At 40.7% G+C, this 21,367-nt stretch overlaps 1 protein-coding gene across 5 annotated transcripts in view; it reads right to left on the reverse strand.

Annotated features, from left to right (window-relative positions):
• The window catches only part of C7H1orf21 (chromosome 7 C1orf21 homolog), a 263,879-nt gene that overhangs the window by 63,218 nt on the left and 179,294 nt on the right, over nt 1–21,367 (reverse strand). For all 5 annotated transcript variants that reach the window (XM_078078060.1, XM_078078061.1, XM_078078062.1 and 2 more), the window contains 2 exons: nt 12,178–12,254; nt 4,358–4,418 (listed from right to left, as the gene is read on the reverse strand). In XM_078078060.1, coding sequence (XP_077934186.1) covers nt 4,358–4,418; nt 12,178–12,254 — 138 coding nt within the window. The remainder of the gene's footprint in view (nt 1–4,357; nt 4,419–12,177; nt 12,255–21,367) is intronic.

Here is a 21,367-nt window from a genome sequence, read left to right on the forward strand (position 1 = left end):
AAATGCAGATAGGCTCTTTCTCACCAGCTAGGTTAGTTCTGGGGCCAAGGGAATCAGGCCACTGCAGGAATGCAAACATTTTCTAAGTGTAAATGATTTTTTTAATAGATGTACAAGTCTATTGATGAACAAACGTCCTTTAAAATCAGCTGATTTTAAATCCAGAGCTGCTCTTTCTCATACATTTCCTCAAAAGGTTATAATGAATAATTCCATTCAACAGTGACAGAATCTCAAGCTCATACAGGAATAAGCGAGATGATACGGTAGATGTGCTGGTCACTCATCCTCAGGGGGTGAAGTACTATCACTACTTTTGAGAGGAAGGAAGGGCAGTAAGAAAAGGAGAATGGGTTTGTGTGGAGTTTCCTAGTCTTTAAAACCAGAGATCTATATGGATCATTGCTAGTAAGGTTCACGGGTGCCAGATAGCCCCTGGATCAGAGGGAAGCAGCACATCAATGAAATGCCATCATAAAGAAATCCACAGGTTCTTGGCCTGGGGCCCAGGGACAGGCTCCAGGGAATTATCAAACCCTGACATTTTACTTAAGAAATCTGTGTATATGATATGTGCATTTTTATAGGGAGAGTCTCTATAACTTTTATAAGATTCCAAAAAGATGCTCACAGCTTAACAAAGCTTACAAAGTCTTGCTTGAGAAAAACTAATCAGATGCAAATGGCACTGTACTGAGACATTCTTTATTTAATATTAAGAGCTGTCTTGGGACGTCTGGATGGCTCAATCTGTTAAGTTTCTGCCTTCTTCAGCTCAGGTCATACTCCAATTGAATATCCGAGTAAAACAAAATGAGGTAAAAGTAAACGAAGTGCTCCTATTGTGTCATAGGAATTTTACTCTCCACAAAGGAAATGCAGAAGTAAATCAAATAGAGGTTATAAAGTTCTTTGGAACTCTCATTGCTCTCCTGACCAAAGCTCTCCCAGATGCAACTCAGTGTCCTGGCCTTCTAGATGCCAGCGCAGTGGAAATGGTACCAAGTGTCCAGGAAGCTGTCCTGGCTGCCTGGTTAATGGGACCTCAAGTTTCAACACCTGACCCAACAAACACTTGTGTTCGGTACAGGAGGACCTGGCTCCCGGTGACGACGGGAGGGCAGGGGGGGTGTGGGGAGAAGGGGGTGATGGATGAAGGGTTCCAATCAGTAAAACATTGTGAAAGAAACATTGTGAAAGAAACTTACTTTGAAAATTGAGCTCCTCAAGGCCAGGGACTGTTACCTACATATTTTGTATCCCAAATTTCCTATCTATTTTCTATCCTGCATAACTATCTGGTACTCAGTAAGTGGTAAGTTTTTTAAAGGCATTTTTGCTACTTACTTTCCTTTGCCATCATTAACTTCTTAGAAAATGCTGGTCCAGCTGAAGGTGCGAACTAGAGCCATCCAACTTAAGTTCCACTGTAAATATGAGACCATCTAACAGTCTTTATACTATACTTTCTTTATACTAATGGTACTTTTACATGTCTCTTGAGAGCAACAGAGATTTCTTTTGGTGTCGAGAGTTGAAGGGTAAATTGAAACCATGTCCTACAGACATTCAATAAATATAAAGGAAGAATCAAAGAAGGGCAGATTTAAATCTCTGCACATTCAGTCAATTTTGCTTCTTATCAATTGAAGGAAGAAAAAGGAATCCCTGGATATTTCTGAGAGATTAAATCTCAAAACTCAAGCCCTCTTAGAATGACTCCAATTTTCAGCATGAAGCTCCTGAGGTGTTTTTGTTTTTTAAAGATTTATTTATTTATTTGAGAGAGAGAGAGAGAGAGAGAATGCACAGAGCAGGGAGGGGCAGAGGGAGAGAGAGTCTGAAGCTGACTCTGTGCTCAGGGTGGAGCCCGATGTGGGGCTCGATCTTACAACCCCGAGATCATGACCTGAACTGAAACCAAGAGCTGGACGCTTAACTGAGTGTGCCAGCCAGATGCCCCTGTTTTTTGCTTTTTAAAATCAACCCTATAAAACCTAAAGAATAGATCTGAGTCGCATTTATGGTTGTCCTCAGGCTAGCTTGGACTAAAGAAATATTTAGCAATGGTGGAAAGTCAGGAAAATAATTTATAAGAATCCACTTCCAATCTTGGTTATATAAAATATAGTGAAGATTATATTAAGTCAAATGCATATATTAAGAAGGAACATTTTAATCTTAGAGGCTCAATGGTGAAATAATACACAGAACAGCATGTACAAAATATTCAGAAAGATGAACTTTAGATAAGAGGGAAGAAACAGGAAAGCCTGGTTCAGACCGGATAGAAAATTCCCCTAGAAATCTATAACTGGGTGCATGTCACAGATTACATAACAGCTCTTCGAACATAAATGTATTCCATAGTGGGAATACTGTTTATGTTGAATCTACAAATGCTCCTTTGTCCAGGGAAGGTTCCATCCAACAAATGATCAAGTTATAAACTTTGCTTTTGTTGTGTTAGACACATCATAGTCTATACCCTGGATGCAAAAGGAAAAAGGGAAGTCGGATTTCAGATGCGAACAATGAATTCCAGCTTTGAGTAAAAGGAGGTAGAATTTCAATTACGGAAACACACCAGGAAGGGATTAGATCATCTTAAATGCCTTGTCAGGGTTTGTAACTTTTGGTTAAAAGATACTTACTATTCAGGTTTCAACTTTTACAGACTAACCCCGACTACTAAGAAGATCTTTTTATTGCCATGGAGCCCAAACAAACTGAGAAAGAAAAGGTCTTCACCATTACAGTGGGAAAAAAAATATTTATTTTTTTGCCTTTCTTTACTAAAACAAATGTTATTGACAAGTTGAACAGCTTTTGAACGAGTATGTGAAACTTGGTAATTACTCCCAGATGAAGTTTTCAATCTAAAAAGTCATATGTAAGCCAGGATGTCACTTAAAAAAAAAAAAGGGGGTACCCGAGTAGCTCAGCTGGTTGAGCATCTGACTCTTGGTTTTGGCTCAGGTCATGATCTCACGGTGGTGAGATCGAGCCCTGAGTTGGGCTCAGCCCTGGGTGTGGAGCCTGCTTGAGATTCTTTCTCTCTCTCTCTCTCTCCCTCTGCCCCTTCACTCTCCCTCTCTAAAAATAAAATAAAATAAAATAAATTATATGCAAAGGAGTATTTATGCATAGCCAAGTAATACTGTAGGTTAAAGTTCCATTCTAATTCATCATCCATCTCTACCTTTCACATTGGCAACATATGTGGTCCTTTAATGGTGCATTAGAAGATTGCACAACTATTCTTTAAGGAGGTCCACTTCAGAATGAGGTCTGCTGCTAAAATACTGATGAATTTAAGCCCTTCATTATTTTCCATTGAGTGATATATGTCATAACTTAGGAATTCATGAAGGAATGCTCAGATAAAAGTGCCACAAAAAGTAAAAAATAAATAAAAATTAAAATGGAAAAAACTTCAAAGGCAAAACTGGCCCATGATGCCTTAATCATAGTTGTGCTATGTTCTGAATTTAGAATTTTACTCTTCTTCAGAACAGGGTTTTCAAATGGTAATACTCAGATTTATAACTGTAGTATTTAAAATTCACCCCCTGCAGTGATGAATTTAAATTCTACAAGTATGTAAGTAAGCCTTTAATTCTTACCATATTCCATACTTCATTCAGTTGATCAGCATATGGCACTCTGAGATCCTAAGTATGGGTTCAATTTCCACACAGATCTTCCTGTCAATGTAAAATCCCCACGCTCTTAGAGAAGCAATTTGGGAGATTCTGCTTTGGGGTCAGGCAGATGTGGGCTGGAATTCCAACTTGACCACTAGTGGCCTTGCAAACCTTGGTAAGTTATTCAAGTATTCTGAGCCTTAGTTTCCTTGTCTGTAAAATGCAGATGATACCTGTCTCTGAGCCATTTCCCTGCGGTGGGTATTGACTGCAACACGCATGCGATGTTTGTACAGAACTCACAGCAGCGTCAGGCATATAGTGGACACTCCATAGGTTTTGACAGGCACTAACGACCTTCTTGCTTGCCGTCTCAAGTGAGAGCAGGGTATCAGGTGCAGACAATGTGCAGGGATAGCAATGTTCTGTCTCTAGGCAAAGGCTCTTACTAGTCTCTATTTGGCCCTACACATGTTAATTAATGATCAACAAGCCTAGGATCTTGGGTGCTGCTCTAGCATACATTAAACATTGTCATAGTCACATTTTTTTTTTTTTTTGGTGTGAGGGGAGACTTTTGTTTTAACTCTCTACCCATCCCCTTACAAGAACAGCTTTGTAACACAGAAATCAGAATATTATTACCTTCACTCATGAGGCAGTGAGCATATTTCCCTTGAAACAAGTGGTTCATTTATTTTACTTCTTACCTTTTCAATTTTTTCATCCAGCATTCTGAAGAATTCTTGTTGGCTTTCAGAGATGTGCATGCTAAAAAAACAAGGAATAGTTAAGTGCATTATTTCAATGTTTTCTTCAACCAGCTCCCTCAAATGAAAACCACTGAGTCCCCAAACTTTGAAGCAGACATTTATATATTACCGACTATTCCAGTGAACAGTCTAAGTCATATTAAGGATAAATGCCATTCCAGTAATTCCTATAAATGTGTTTCATTATAGTCTATCAGTTCCTATGATTTAAGGTATACAATTTCCTTTCAATGTACACATATTATTTATAGTGATGTTACTGGGAGGTATGTGTCAATTTTTTTCTTCAGATACACATTTGTGATTAAAAAAAAAAAAAAAAGCACAGACAAGCATTCCATGGCATATTTCAAACCTGTGTGTAACTGTGAAAAGAAAATATATCCAAGTTATTTTGTGGAAATGTGTATTTTACAAAGACTGTCATCATCAGCATGGTATTCAGCCGACCGTGTAGCTATGGGCTGGCAGCTAACAGGCAAAGAACTTGACATTGCCCCTGAACCCTTTGTGCAGTGATGAAAGCCAATGCACCTCTTTGGAAGTGAGATCCCACTGGAATGTGGGATAGAGGCAGGGGGCATATGTGAGTAGCACTTGCCCTGTGTGTTTGCTTGTCTAATGCTATTTGACTGCACACTTAGTGAGACCGACATGGGTGCTGGGGACAAAACATAAGAAGGTAAAGGAGAGTGGAGAAGAATCACAGATGGGAAGGGCATGGGGAGGAAAGAGTCTTGGTGGCAACATGGTCTTAATGATAGTAATTTCCACGCAACAAACAGGTGCAGATGGTCCAAGGAGGTTCAGGACGCTGGGCTAAGAGACACATCGCATAGTGCCCCTTTCTAGAGCTCGGTTGTTGCAGTGGTTGCGCATGGAAGGAGGGGAGGCTCTGCAAGTCTAGGTGTGGGGGGCAGCCCACCTGACTTACCCTTAGCATTCTGCCTCACCCTTTAGGGGCCACAGAGAATGGCCCAAGAGACCCCAAACCCTTCAGGCCTCCAAGGACAGATAATGGGGCTCGAATGTTTTTCCCCGTGTGTAAAACCAAGATTTAACATTGGGAGCACCATGACATCAGCTCTGATATAAAAGGAAAATGATAAACTATCTGATATCAGCAATCAACTTTCACATGCATCATGTAATTTTTCCTGTCCTTTATGTGATAATTCAAGTGAGGTAAATGTCCTGTTTCAGAAAAAGGCCCTCTCTTGTTGCAGGTTAGAAAGGCAGGCCAGAATCTGGGATGATGAGAATATATTAAAACAGTCTCCTCTCTTTCTCTGGCTGGGCGGAAAAGCCACTTTTGCATACCTGAGTTTTTCCAGATTCGCCATGGTTTTACTTCTTCAAGTGCCAAAACAATTTTTATTTGAGCCGCTTTGGATGCAAATCTTCTAAACTTTAATACAGGATCTATCACAAACATTATTTAACTTTCACTTAATGACTGGAGGCCACTCCCATGATCTTAAATCACAATCCCCCTCTGTAATACTGGGACACCCCCTAGAGCCTCTGAGATGGGGAGAGCTGTCTCTCCTTAAGCAAGGTGGCCTGAAACTATGGGCTTTTGTTCTCTGCCTGCTTTGAACTTTTCCCCTCATTTCCTCTTGTCAAAGAAGGTGTTGGTTCTCTTTCAGTTTCCTTCCCAGCTGCTGCTTCTCTACTCCATGCTTAGCACATCCAAGTCTGTTAGAGTTGTGTCTAAAGTTAGTGTAAACAGGCTCTGAGGGAGAGCTTGGGGAGGGGGTGGTTCTTGTGAGTGGGTAACAGGCATATTCTGGCAGTCATTGTGACTGCTCAGACACATTCTGGGCATCCTCCCTGTTCCTGGCCACGCTCTCAGCAAATGAGGTTGCTGGACAGCTCTGGGTCCCAGATAGAAAAGGCGTGAAGACATATAGATATAGATATACCTTAATATAGATAACCACGCACACATGCATGCATGCACGCACACACATATCTTAATACAGATAACCATGTATATATTAGTTTCCTCAGGAAATTCCAAGAGACCTCATAAAAATGGCATGTTTAGGATTTGAGGTACATGGTGGAAACTTTTAGGGTAGAGTTTTTAACATATATTGCCTTGCAAATAACAGAAGGGCAATAAATATTTACTCAATTGACTAAGCGTACCTATTTTAATTCATGTGATGCATGACTCCTCACAGAGGCAGTTCAGTATGTTGGCATGGGTGAGGTGCAGGCCTCAGATTTCTCATTTCTAAAACCATTAGGCTGGTCTCTGAGGTCCCTTCCAGCACTGATATTCTAGGATTATTACTAACTTCCATTAACTGCTTAATTGAACTATCACAACATGAAAACAGGCATGCTTGGTTAGTACTCATACATATGCATACTAGACTAACAAAATGATTAGTCTTAAGTAAAAGTGATTCTGCAAATGTGTCTGCCATCTCTGGGATCAAGAATGCAGAGCTCAGGGGCGCTTGGCTGGCTCAGTCAGAGGAGCATCCGACTCTTGGTCTCGGGGTCGTGAGTTAGAGCCCCACATTGGGTAGAGAGATTACATAAATAAATAAATAAATTTTAAAAAAGAATGCAGAGCTCCGGGGTCCATATCAGGAGCTTGATGCCAAAGGTAATGGTGAGGACTTTAAGATGCATACATAGTAAGCCAGCACAAAAATCTTAGTGGTTCCAGTTTTGGGTAGTTTTAACTACATACTTTCTAACCATTAAAAAAAAAAAAAAAGGAATTCCTTGATTAAAGCAAACTGAACAAAAGCCCCTTAACCCAGAAATAATTAGTCAAGACAGGGTATCTGCAACCCCACCTGAATCCTGAACCAAACAGTAGCCTCACTCTGGGGCAGCGGGTACGATGGCTGGGAGGCAAACTCTACCATTTTCATTTTCATGTGTGCCCTCTGAGAAACAATTCTAACCAAACCTAGGCCACTGGCTTTCAGTCGGTGCATCTCTACCATCATACCCCGCTGATAGAGAAATGCTGCCTGCTTTCTCCTTGGGTAAGAGCATCAGGACATCCCTACCCGCCTCTGTCTCATTTCAAAACCTACCAAGACGCGTCTTCCGCCAGACTGACTCACTATCTTGCCACACACAGTATGTGGACGGTGTTAGCCGGAAAAGACTAATGGAAGGGTGACTTATTTATTATCAAATCCTGACGCACCAAACGAGCTCCTTCTGATAAGCTCCACTGTCCCCGACAGAACAAGGGCCCGCGTGAGGCCATCTTCAGGGTGGTGTGACCCACAAGCACGACGCTCACTCGGCTCGTCTCTGTCCTCTGTGGATTCATTTCACAGACAAGCCCCGAAGGCCCTTCCACAGGGGCAGAGGCAGCACTGTTACTCTGGGGGAGTGAATAAATCACAAAGTCGCCCCATCTGCACCGACTCCTGCCTAGATAAACACGGATGTTCTCTCCTCGTGTGGGAACTCCATCAACACGATGGCATTAATATTCGTTTTTACCTTCAAGAGTCCGAACTGCACCGTGAGAAACAGTCCGTAGGTAACAGCCCCCTCCTTAAACCCTTTCTGATGCACACTTTGGTGACCATCCGTGGGGAGGGAGGAAAAAAGCACACTGGCCTTTCTAGTTTTCCTCAAGATAATAGAAACGGATAATTAAATTGTTTATGATTCAGTTTATAAAGTACGAATATTTGATGCTAAGATTAATTAGATCTAAAAATATTTTATAAAAGCCTGTATGCTGGCACTTGATTCAACTGATAAAACTTAACAATCTCAGTAATTCCAATTTCTCTCCCTGCACTCAGCTGAGCGGAAAACACAATGCTCCCCGCACCCCCCACCCCCAGCACTTCCTTTGCCCCCAGCTGGCGCTGGCTGAGCCCTTGTGAGTCAGCCCTGAGTCATCCAGAGCTCTTCTGACTATGATTCCTCGGCTTCATGACACGAGGGATGACAACAGTATGGAATCTTAATGACGAGTAATCAAAGGAATGAAAAAGGTGGGCAAAATGAGCTTGAGAGCTGAAAGGTATACAGCTTTCATTTTCAGTGACTTAAAAAAAAAGTTTCCCCTTATAATAAAAACCTAAGCCACAAAAGTATCAGAAGGCAAGGCCCTGACTCCCTAATACTTCACCTGCAAAAATAAAATGCCATCACTCAGGGAGTTCCTGGCAAATCTTGGCCTGAACACAGTTCTTTCTTTCATAATTATCATCACCATTGCTCAACTGGACCTTGGGGAAGTGGCTTAATCCTAATCCTCACATCATGGCACACCCTTGCTAGCAGTTCATGCACAGCTCACTTTTATTTAGTCAAATATAGTATAATAAGCATCCACGAAACCAAAACAAAGAACAAAAGCCAGGACCTTGACAACAACCTAGAGCTACCTTACTTCCCACCCAGGCGTGTGTTTCCCCCAACTCAAGGGAACCAACATGCCCTCCCCCCTTTTATAGAGCTTTACTGCATATGTGCTTTATAAAGCAGATGATTTATTTAGTTGTTTTTAACTTTACGAAGAGTGCATCATGCTCTATGTAATCTTTCAGGTCCTACTCTTTTCTTCTAGTATTATATTGCTCAGGTCCATCCAGCGTTGTGTGTTGCTACAGTGCATTTGTTTTAATTGCTAATATTCCACCGTGTGAAGGCAGTGAGGTTCTTTACCCAATTTCCTGTTAAAGGGCATTTGGGCTGTTTCTAACTGTTAAGACATTCTTTTTTTTTTTTTTTTTTTTAAGGTTTTATTTATTTGACAGAGAGAGAGGGAGAGAGAGAGCACAAGCAGGGGGAGTGGCAGAGGGAGAAGCAAGCTACCCACTGAACAGGGAGCCCGATGCAGGGCTCGATCCCAGGACCCTGGGATCACGACCTGAGCCGAAGGCAGACGCTTAACCGACTGAGTCACCCAGATGCCCCTAACTGTTAAGGCATTCTTAACAAGCATCAGACACTGTGATAGACACTGGGCATACATTATTTCATTTAATCCCCAGCCCTAGGAGAGAGGATTTTTCTCCTCTATTTTAATCTGAGAAAACTGAAGCCCAATGACACTGGCCTGAGATCATAAAGTAAGAATGTGCTCTGCATGTTATATCAAATGAAGGTGTGAAGACTATCTGCCTTTTATTACCTATCTACCTTTATTATTACTAAATCTCCTGTTATCACATATGGGATTGCCCTTCCACTTCTGGAGAAAAGAAACTCATTATCTTGTTTTATACACTGCAGAATAAATAATAGTTTCCCTGATCCTCTGTGTCAGTAAGGAGGAAAAGTACCACTCCTCATGGACTTCCAGGAAGATTTCATAGTTGAATTCCTGTAACCCAAGGTTCTGACTCATAGTTTAAAACACACACACACACACACACACACACACACACACACACACCCCAGAGGATTTTCTTCCTAATTTAAATGTAAACACATGAGCCAGTTTAATCAACCTCTCTGAAAGCCCCAGCACAGGCCGGTCTGCAAAGCATCTGCTTCAATGTGTCTATGTCTAAGTTCCGTAAGTATTTACACCAAAGGAAAAAAGAAATTCTCTTTAATGCAACCCCTCCTTAGAACTCAGAGATAAGGGAAACATTTAAAAATAGCATATACTGGGGGCGCCTGGGTGGCTCAGTTGGTTGAGCGTCTGCCTTTGGCTCAGGTCATGATCCCAGGGTTCTGGGATCGAGCCCCGCATCAGGCTCTCTGCTCAGCAGGGAGCCTGCTTATCCTTCTCCCTCTGCTTGCTACTCCCCCCGCTTGTGCTCTCTCTCTCTCTCTGTCAAACAAATAAATAAAATCTTAAAAAAAATTTAAAAAATAGCATATATTGAATGGCTTGAATGAAAAGATGACTTCATTCTATCATCAGATACCTGCTGTCCCTCAAAGGCAGATAAAATTAGTGTAGATAAAAGTGGCTACCAGTGAAGTGGATGCGGGAGGTTGTGATTACGGCATCACGTGTCCCTAAGGGTGCAAAATTCGGTTTTACCATCCCACTGTCAATGTAAATGGTAAGTGGATTTTAAAATGTCCAGTTTTCTTTGAAAGTAAACAATTAAATCTCTGAGCTCACCACCCTGTAGAGTCCTAACCACCTACAGCACCACCAAAGACACCGAGCCAGGGTAAAGTGATTGGTTGGACCTCGGTTATTTTTGTCTCCATTTCCTGCGAAGAACCAGACGTAACACAACTTCTGCTTATGACTGGGATGGAACTACTATTAAATAGATGTAATAGGTTTATTTGGGGGGTGGGTGTGACTGGATCAGCTGCACTAGTACGATCAGCACCCTCAGGGAATTTGTTCTTATTTAGGTGGAACCCCACAAAAGAGATTTGTAGCCTCGGGAAAACAGAGCCTCTTTGAAGGAAAGGGGAGATAGCTTCAAAGTCACACAAAGGGCGTTTCACTGCCAAGGTAGATTCAGTTCTAGAACAATCTAGAAAAATACTCATTCTTCTCTCTAACTTTTTAATCGTGCAATGCATAACAAAATATACCGTGTTATTTGTGCAATATTAAATAATAACAATGAAAGGAACACCCATGTAATCACCACTCAGGTTAACAAACAGAATCCCTGGTCCCACTGTCTTCCATCCAGTGAGAAAGAACCACTCTTCTAAGTTTAATGCCTTTTCATGTCCTCGCTCGTCTTTATTGTTTTATGACATACATATATAACCTATTGATTAGTTCTGCCTGCTTTTTTGAACTTTATATAAATGACTATATGCAGGCAGATGCTAGTATTTCCTTACTGCACAGCCTTACCTTCATGACCGTCCTCCATCTTGACATATGCAGTCATAGGTCATTCACTTTCACTGATGTGTAGAATTCCTAGCTTAAGAATATGCCACATTATTTGGTCATCCACTATATTTCTGAAGGACATTCGAGTTTTGCCTTCAAGAGCTTTACGAGCTCATGTAAACAGTGCTGCTATGGACCCATCAACCATGTCTGGGGCACGCATGCGTGAGGGTTTTCTAGGCTAATACACCTGAGAGGGGAGTTGCTCGTGGGCAAGGTACGTCCAGGTACAATTTTATTAGAAAATACAAATTGTTTTCCAAAGTAATTATACTGGCTTATATTTCCACTGGGGTGAAGAGTGCCTGTTGTTCAACATCCTGGTCAACCATTTGTACCACCAGACTTTCTAAATTTTGCCCATCTTGTGGTGCGAAATGGTATTTTCCCTAGACATTATTAGCTCTTCAAGTTTCCTCTGTGGTGAAATGGTTGTTCACATCTTTAGCCTCTTTTTCTATGAGCTCTCTGTTTTGTACTTACTGATTTATAGAATTACTTTACATAACCTGGAAACCCAACTATTGTCCATTATATGCACTGTAGATAAATTCCACCATTTCCTTTTACTCCCCTACAGTAAATTTTGATAAATGGAATTTCTTAATTTTAATGCAGTCATATTAATGAATCATTTTTCTTAAGATCTGCATCTTTTGTGACTTAATTCAAAATTCTTCCCTACCCCATAGTCATAAAGATATTCCCCTTTATTTTCTTCTAACTGATCTGAAATGTCAGTTCTGTCATTTATTATGGGTCTGTTTTGGGACTCTCTATGCTGTTCCATTAGACCAAACCACACTGTCTCAATTCACTGAAGCTTTACAATACATCTTGGTTAGCTGGCAGGCAAAACTGAGCTCACTCTGAAAACATTATTAGCTTTAAAAACAACATAAGGAAAATAGGAACTAGAACTTACTTTGCTCTGGGTTGATGGACTAATCCTGGAATCTCTTTATTAGTTTTAAGTCTTACGTTTGAACTGGCACTTTTTTCCTGAAAAACATAAAACACACATGTAATAGACAAGGTGAGAATCAGCAATTAAGCAGTGGCATGAACTGTCATCATGGAAATGTTAGATTTGTTTGAGACCCTCCACAGCTGACCACTTCACAAGGGCAAAAAATCCTGCAAAGAGGTTATACTGTAAGGTAAAACTGCCCAAGCATTTTAACAGGGAACACTGTCATGAAAAGAGAAGTTAGCTTTATAACAGCTGTAAGTATTTATAAGAAATTATGTGCAACTAATATTTGATGTTTAGGTGTTTTTAGGAAAAATTAGTAAGAGAATCAAGGAACAGAAGATTCTAGTGCCAAAGAACAGCAGTAGTGTAATTACAGACGTTGTTTATGTGCTCAGGTTAACTGTTAAATGCAGTGCATTTTGTTTATAAAAGACAACTGCGGTTATTGAGACATGAAGTTTGCATGAGGCCCTCGCAGTGACAGAGACAAGAACATGATTAACAATAACTAATTTATTCCACCCATAACAAATACTGAGATTGAATTCAATTGAATTAATAACATTCAATACTAACTTATATTCAAGAAGCACTTCTTTGGCTTTTAGTCTGATCTGATTTCTTATCCCCAGTTTACCAGCCTCACGGGAAAGAAACATTCTCAAATCTTAAAATGCAAGTATATTGGGACACTTGGGTAGCTAAATCGGTCAAGCGTCTGCCTTTGGCTCAAGTCATGATCTCAGGTTCCTGGGATCGAGCCCCATGTCAAGCTTCTTGCTCAGTGGGGAGTCTGTTTCTCCCTCTGCCCTCTGCCCCCCCCCCCCGCTGCTTGTGCTCTCTCTCTCAAATAAATAAATAAATAAAATCTTTTTTAAAAAATGCAAGTATATCAGTAGGTATACTATCTCAATAATAGTACTGCTCTGTATTTATACAACACTATCTTTAAAAAATATTTAGGATGCTTTATAATTTGCTCTGACAACACATCCCCGAAATGAAAGGACAGACTATTCTAAACCTTTTTATAACAGGTGACTATATCCACTCAAGGAACCTGACGTGTAGCGATAATTAAAGACCCAGGGGAGGGCAAGGAATAAAGACTCCTGTGGGCCAACCCACTGCTCTTACCACATGCAGAGTGATGTGGGATGGTGCATAAAGCAGATGGTCCCCAAATGAACTCTTTTGAGAGGTCCTATTTCTCTCAGGACAGCAGAAGCCATTTAAATCAGTGAAACTCCAACGATTTGCACGCTGTGGTTGTTTGCTATCTACCATTAAACGTGAGCTTATCTGTATAACATCAGGGCTCCAAAATACAGGGTAATTTTTGTTTGTGATCTTCCAGGAAAAGAAACAATCATTATGATTCTTTTGCGGTCTATCTTACCTTCTTTGCCCCACACTAAACTGAAGAGTATTTTCATACGCTTTTAAAAGGCATAAAATATATACTGTTCCTTCTGCTGACACAGCCAGGGAACAACAGATGAACCACCTTAGCTTTCACAAAGCAGCTCCAGGAGGGCTAGGCTTTACCAGTGGGGACTCCGAGCCTCGGTGGGGCCTGCCTGGCACCTCATGGGAGTTACACATCGTATACTGGTAGCACGGATGAACAAGGTCAACAAATGATGAACTTCTTTTTAACAGTGAGAGATAAAAATAGCTTTAATGTAGTCTCTCTGAAGAACTGCAGAGGTAGGTTCCGAGTTAGTCATTTTTTCCCCCTTAAACTTCCTGTCTGCTTGGATTAAGCACCGAAAATGGACACAGGACAGAGCCCTACACTTTTTCCCTATTCACATAATTTCCCAAACGCTGAGCCTAAATTACACTGTAATTTTGTTATTTATTTTTTGAGACACTGTAATTGTAAACATTGCTGAGGCAGGAACGCCTCTAATTCTATGACTGTAAACGATACACAATCGTATTCTGCTTATAGTCAATGTATTAAACGGTACCCTTCACAATGACATTGCTTCTCCGCATCTTCCTTAAAAATATATTGTGTGGTTGCTAGGGAGAGAAGGAAACCCCAAATAACAGGGCTCAATGGATGGGGGTGGGGGGGAGGAGGGGGCGGGGATACTCAGGTCCTGAACAACCATCCCTTTGCGCATGCGCACAGGTGCGCACTGCCAGGAAGTGGGAGGACCAAAGCTTCGGCAGAAGCACTGGGGGGAATGTCACCTTCAGATTTCCCAGTTATAAAAAAGAAAAAAGAAAGTATATATAATTACAGAGAGATTTCTTTTGATTATGTATGTATGATGTATTTGTTTTTACAAATTACCACTCACCAAGATCTTAATATCAATGATCACTTACTATATAGGTCGGGCATTATTCTAAGTGATTTCCATATAGTAACTCATTTTAATATTCACAAATATTTACATATATTAACTCATTCTTTTTTTTTTTTTTTAAAGATTTTATTTATTTATTTGACAGAGAGAGAGATAGCGAAAGCAGGAACACAAGCAGCGGGAGTGGGAGAGGGAGAAGCTGGCTTCCTGCCGAGCAGGGAGCCCGATGCGGGGCTCGATCCCAGGACCCTGGGATCATGACCTGAGGCGAAGGCAGACGCTTAACGACTGAGCCACCGAGGCGCCCTATCAACTCATTCTTACATCCACAATACCTCTCTGAGATAGGTACCATTTTTATTCCTCTTGTATAGATGAGAAAGCTGAGGCATCGAGAGGTGAAGTATTTTCTTGAGACCATACAGGTGATAAGTGATAGTGGTGGGATTTCGACCGAAGCCGAATGGCCCCAGAGTCCTTGCTATTAGCCACTAGGCCAGCAGTTCTCAAACGCTCTAGTATCAAGACCCCTTTGCCCATATTATACAAATTTTGACACATTTCCTTGTACAATATGAAAAAAAAAATCACATTTGTTAAAATTCACCATCAATCTCATTAGGAAAATCTTGACAGAAGCTGTCAAGCTCATGGTGGTATAAAATTTTCCAAAATTCTAATTTTGGTTTAACGTTTGAATTTTATGACTGGCAACACATACTGCCAATTGTTTTCTTTGAAGTGACAGGTTCTCTTCATTCTTTTTTTTTTTTTTTAAGATTTTATTTATTTGACAGAGAGAGAGATAGCCAGAGCAGGAACACAAGCAGGGGGAGTGGGAGAGGGAGAAGCAGGCTTCCTGCTGAGCAGGGAGCCCGATGTGGGGCTCGATCCCAGGACCCTGGGATCATGACCCGACCCGAAGGCAGATGCTTAACGAATGAGCCACCCAGGCGCCCCTCTCTTCATTCATTCTTGAGACAATGTTTGCAAAATACCCAAGCCTGAATATTCATAATTTATCTGTCAGGCATTTTTTTCTCTAAAGTAGAGATGGTATTCCATAAAAACAACCACGAGTTCAGCCTGCAACTCCATCAACTGAACAAGTACTTTTCCTTCAAATAACCATCTTATCTGGGTGTGCAGAAAAATGCCTTATGTATGCCTCTTTCCCATTTTATCACATAGACTATTAAAAAGCTCTGCACCCAAGGCACAAGACTTAATAAAATTAAATAAAATTTACTGCTTCATCAAGGAGATTCTTAAGTGAAAATGGAATGTATCCTTCCACTGTAAGTGCATGGTGCAGGTGAATACAATGACTATAAGATTGGGGGCCACTGCCTTGATTTTGTGCTAAAGCACCAGCAGTTTCAACCACCATTGCTTTTGCACCATCAATGCAAATGTCAACACAGCAAAAAGGGCAAACTGCTTCTTAGTATTGTTAGGAAAATGAGCTTGAGGACATCCTGAGACTGTTTTGGGGACCCCAGGTCTGCAGGCCATACTTTGACTAGTGTCTCTATTGCCTTTGCAGAGAAAAGAACTATCGATTATTTAATTTGCTATATGCCTTATTTACAAAAATATTTAACCACCATATTGAGGTAAAATTTACATTCCATAAAATTCCATTATGAAGGTATGATTAAGTGATTTTAGTAAATTTATATAACTGTACAATTATCACCACAATCCAGTTTTTGAACAGTTCTATCATCCTAAAAAGTTTCCTCAAACCCATTTGCAGTTCTTCTCTGCTCTCCTCTGTAGCCCCAGGCAACCACAAATCTGCTTTCTGTCTCTACAAATTTGCCTTTTATAGATTCATAGAAATGGAATCTTATCATATATAGCCTTTGGTGTCTGGCATTTTTCATTTAGCATTATGTTTCTGAGATTCATCTATATCGTAGCATCTTTCAGTATTTCACTTATTTTAATTGCTAAATAATATTCCAATGTATGGATATACTGTATTTTGTTTGCACATTCACTATTTGATGGACATTTAGATTGTTTTAAGTTTGAGGATATTGTGAATAATGCTGCTATGAACATTCACATATAAGTCTTTGTGCAAACATATACTGTCATTTCTCTTGGGCAGGTTCCTAGAAATGGAATTGCTAGATCATATGCTAAGTGTATATTTAACTATTTAAGATATCACAAACCATTTTCCAAAGTGGCTGCACCATTTTACATTATCACTTGGGATGCATGATGGTTCCAGTTTCTCCACATCCCTGCCAACACTTGATAGTGTCTTCTTGATTATTGCCATTCAAGTGGTATCTCATTGTGGGCTTCATTTATTTTTAAAACCATGACTTATTTGGATTTGTTCTTTGCATCCCTCAGAATACCTTGCCATGTGAGAGCATTTACATGCCTACCAGTTTAACTATACTTGCATCAAGAAGTCAGCTTTATATTTGCTTATAAACATCACTTAACTTCTTTTCTGGGTTTGTTTGTTGGGGAAGGGGAGGTTTACAGAGATCTGCTTAAAAAAAAAAAGGCAAAGAAACAATCAAATAAACAAAGAAAACCAGAAGGGCTGACAGGACGAGGTTGCTGGGAGCCTGATGGAGGAGACCCAACAGAGAGCCAAGAGTCATGCTATGTCTGGGGTGCTCCAGAAATAAGAACAGAGAATTCGGGAGATGATGGAAGCAGTAACTAAGATATCATTTTTCTTGGCAGAAAAACTGATTTTATTGGTACTTGACACTTATAAACTAATACTTAAAATAAACTGGAACCAAGGGGGACTAAGACGAACCCATTGAATAGGCCCCCAGCAAGCAGTTTGTAGAGCAGTGTTTCTCATGATCCATTCATTTTCGTATCCAGAATCCTCAGGGTGCTTGTTAAAATACAGATTCCCAGGCCCTACACAAGCTTTCCCGAGTATGAGTCTCTGGGATCAGGCCCAGGAATCTGCATTTTATTTTATTTTATTTTATTTTATAAGTAGGCTCCACACCCAGTGTGGAGCCCAACGCAGGGCTTGAACTCATGACCCTGAGATCCAGACCTGAGCTGAGATCAAGAGTCAGATGCTTAACTGACTGAGCCACCCAGGTGCCCCAAGGAATCTGCATATTAAATAAGAGTCTGAGGTGACAAAAAAGTTTGAGAAGTTCTATTTCAGAGAATAAATACCTTTGTGCTTAGGATTCCCCTGGGGTTCTGCAGAGCTGCCTCGGGGTCAACAGGGAGGCCCACCCGAGCAGCAACCCCTTTAACCTGTTTTATACTTAGGGGCTCTATCAGTTGGAAAAAACATCCATTTCTTAAAAATATTTGCAAACTAAAGCCAGGTAGTGACAGGTTTATTTAAACAGCAAATCAAACAACTTTCTCCTTTGCTTGGAATAATTCTCTCTCTTTATGAACAGAGCACACTTGTCAGTGTCTAGAGTAAACTTACCTTTCTCCTAGTTTCTCTGAGGCTGGATGGAGACAGTCAATCCAACTGTATTTATGGGGCTGCTCCCCTGTCCCTGGGTGGCATCTCCCAAAGGGAAAGTCAGAACCCTGAGAGAAACTGATAGCTTCTGTACAAAATTCCCCCCAAACTTCCCCTCCTTAATTTTTTTTTTTTTTGGAAGACTTTATTTTTTTATTTTTTATTTTTTTAAAGATTTTATTTATTTATTTGAGAGAGAGAATGAGAGACAGAGAGCATGAGAGGGAGGAGGGTCAGAGGGAGAAGCAGACTCCCTGCCGAGCAGGGAGCCCGATGCGGGACTCGATCCCGGGACTCCAGGATCATGACCTGAGCCAAAGGCAGTTGCTCAACCAACTGAGCCACCCAGGCGCCCAGGAAGACTTTATTTTTATGTGATCTCTACACCCAATGTGGGGCCCTAACTCACAACCTGAGATCAAGAGCAGTACGCTCCACCGACTGAGCCAGCCAGGTGCCCCACCCCTCCTTAATTCTGAAGGGAGCCACCCAATGCGTTCCGGAAGATGGCAGAAAGCACCCCACCCCGTTGGCAAGGGATGGAACTTCTTTTCACCCGTCAGTTCTTTTTGCCTGTGTTGTCCCACTGAGTCTGAGCAGATCTAGATAGCTGTAGCCCTGCGAGGCTCCCTGAGCTGTTTCTGGGTTGGAAATGTGGGGAGGAATCTCAATTTCTTTTTCTGGGCCCAACAGGAGGAAGTTCAGTCTTATAAAGAAATCCCAGGAGCCAGATGGATGCAGGAAGCTGGAGGCCTAGAGAAAAGTAGTGGGGGTTGGAGCACTAGCCTCTGGGACTGCCAGTGAGGGAGCTACACAGAGAAAAGACACAAAACTACTAAATATGAATTCGCAAAGTGTCCCCCCTACACACAGACTCTGTGTGTGTGTGTGTATGTGTGTACATTTGAACCACTGCATTTCAGAAAATACATGAAAACTAGAAAGGTAAATAATTTAACTACAATTAGGAGATTGGGGGGGTACACACATCTTTAAAACAGGAAGACATCAGCTATAAAATACATGAGTAATCATTCCAACTTTGAGGGAGTAACCCATAGAATGTACCCTTTAAGAAAACAACCTCGGGGCGCCTGCGTGGCTCAGTTGGTTAAGCGTCTGCCTTCAGCTCGGGTCGTGATCCCAGGGTCCTGGGATAGAGCCTGCTTCTCCTTCTCCCTCTGCCCCCCCCACTGCTCGTGTGCTCTCTCTCTCTCTCTCAAATTAATTAAAAAAAAAATCTTAAAAAGAAAAACCTCATTTGATGTTTTATATAGGATTTCTCATGTGGCATTAACATGGGATAGGATACTGCTTCCTTCAAATATAAAGGAATTTTAGCTTCTGTCTTCTGAATGATGGTGACACATTCACTCGACCAGAATTTCTGGATATTAACAAGTAGCAAGGCCCAAGCCACCAGATGAAACTGTTGACTTAGATCGACCTATATCTTCATAGTTTCATGAACTCAACACTTCCATTTATAATTACCTGTCCAGGGAGATTATTAGAACTATTAGTATTTTGTTAGAATTTAGTAGTGATGAAGTTGGCATGGAAAGTTATCAGCTTTATGGAAATTCTTTTCCTATAAATTAAAATATACCTAATTTTATATCAAGCAAATGTTAAGTGGGGCAAATCAGTTTTATTTTTTTTTTAAAGATTTTATTTATTTATTTGAGAGCTAGAATGAGAGAGAGAGAGAGAGAGAGCGCATGAGAGGGGGGAGGGTCAGAGGGAGAAGCAGACTCCCCGCTGAGCAGGGAGCCCGATGTGGGACTCGATCCCGGGACTCCAGGATCATGACCTGAACCGAAGGTAGTCGCTTAACCAACTGAGCCACCCAGGCGCCCCAGTTTTAAAGACCTAATATATTTTGTGCAGTTGTTTCTCGAGGTAGATTGTAAACATTTAAAATAATCTTTAAAAAGTAAACAGTTGTAAGAAATTTCTTGGAACAGATTTAGTCGTGTACCAACAAATCTAAAACAAAGTCCTTAAGTCACTATGCCAGTATGTCAGTAATTAAAAGTAACAAGCTCTATATAATGTTGTCAAATTACATGAAGAATTTTAAGTTGAGGATGTTTTCCACAAGATGATGTATCTCTGAGTTTTTCAGAGAAGTATTACATACATACCCAGACAATGAACTAATCTGGAAGAACCATATTCAGTTTTTGCCCAAGACGCTTTATCACTTTGAACAGGGGAGATCACACTACAGTAAAAAACAATACCCAGTATTGGTGGTTCAATAAAATACAAGTTTATGTCTTGCACATGCTGTAGGTCTAGCACAGGCTAGCAGCGGGGCTTTGCTCGTCCTATCCCTCAGGGACTCAGGCTAATGGAGGCCCCATGTCGGCCCATGCTGTCATAATCATCACAGCAGAGCAGAGAAGACTAGAGCAGAGCAAAAGTTAAGTGCTCATGTTTACTTGGCCAAAGCCAATCAGAGAACTACACGTAAATTCGAGAGAATGGAGAAAGTATAATCCTACTACGTGCTTGGAAAGAACAGAACTGGAATATTTATGAATAGCCCTAATGACCACCACGATGCTCATTTTTTTTTTTCAAAAAGTATGTTTTCTTGATCACAGAACTATCTAACATTAATCATAGAAATCTTTTTTTTCTGAATAATCTGATGTCCAACTGTGTCAAGTATCTTATTTGAACTAAATTATGTGTAAGTCACAGAAATATGGAAGAAACTGAAATACTGAAAGTTTAAATTGGGCTAAAATTTGAGTTTAGACTTCAAAAGAAAGCTGAAACTACTTGATTAGCTGACTGTAGTGGATAAGCATTCGTCAATCAGGCTAAATGCCACCTGCATACATGAAGAGGGAACAGAGGCAAAATCTGTGGTTTATACCCCAGAAAACTGCACCTACATCCACACCTACACCCATGCTCACACACTTCTTGAATTTTCCATCTCTCACTTCTCTCCAACCATCAAATACAACAAAACACATAGAAATGCCTATCACATTCGTTGTCATCCATAATAACAAGATCAAAGATTTTAAGAGTTCAACTATCAATGGACTGTGGTCCCCAAAAGACTGCATTTAAGAGCTCTTTAGCACAAAATAAACACGCTTTGTCACAGACTTTTCCGGTGGGTAAAAATATAGCCAGAAAAATCAAAGTATATTTGATCAAAGTTAATAAAATATTAGAATGAAGAAATGCATCACCCATCATGTCTTTAATATTTTAACAAACAAAAAGTCACCATTTACGCAGAGTTGCTAAACTTTCCCTGTGCGGAACCAAAATCTCGACAGGTTTTCCTAAGTTGAGGAAA

Source organism: Halichoerus grypus, chromosome 7 (genome assembly GCF_964656455.1).
Source record: "Halichoerus grypus chromosome 7, mHalGry1.hap1.1, whole genome shotgun sequence".
Classification (NCBI taxonomy): domain Eukaryota; kingdom Metazoa; phylum Chordata; class Mammalia; order Carnivora; family Phocidae; genus Halichoerus; species Halichoerus grypus.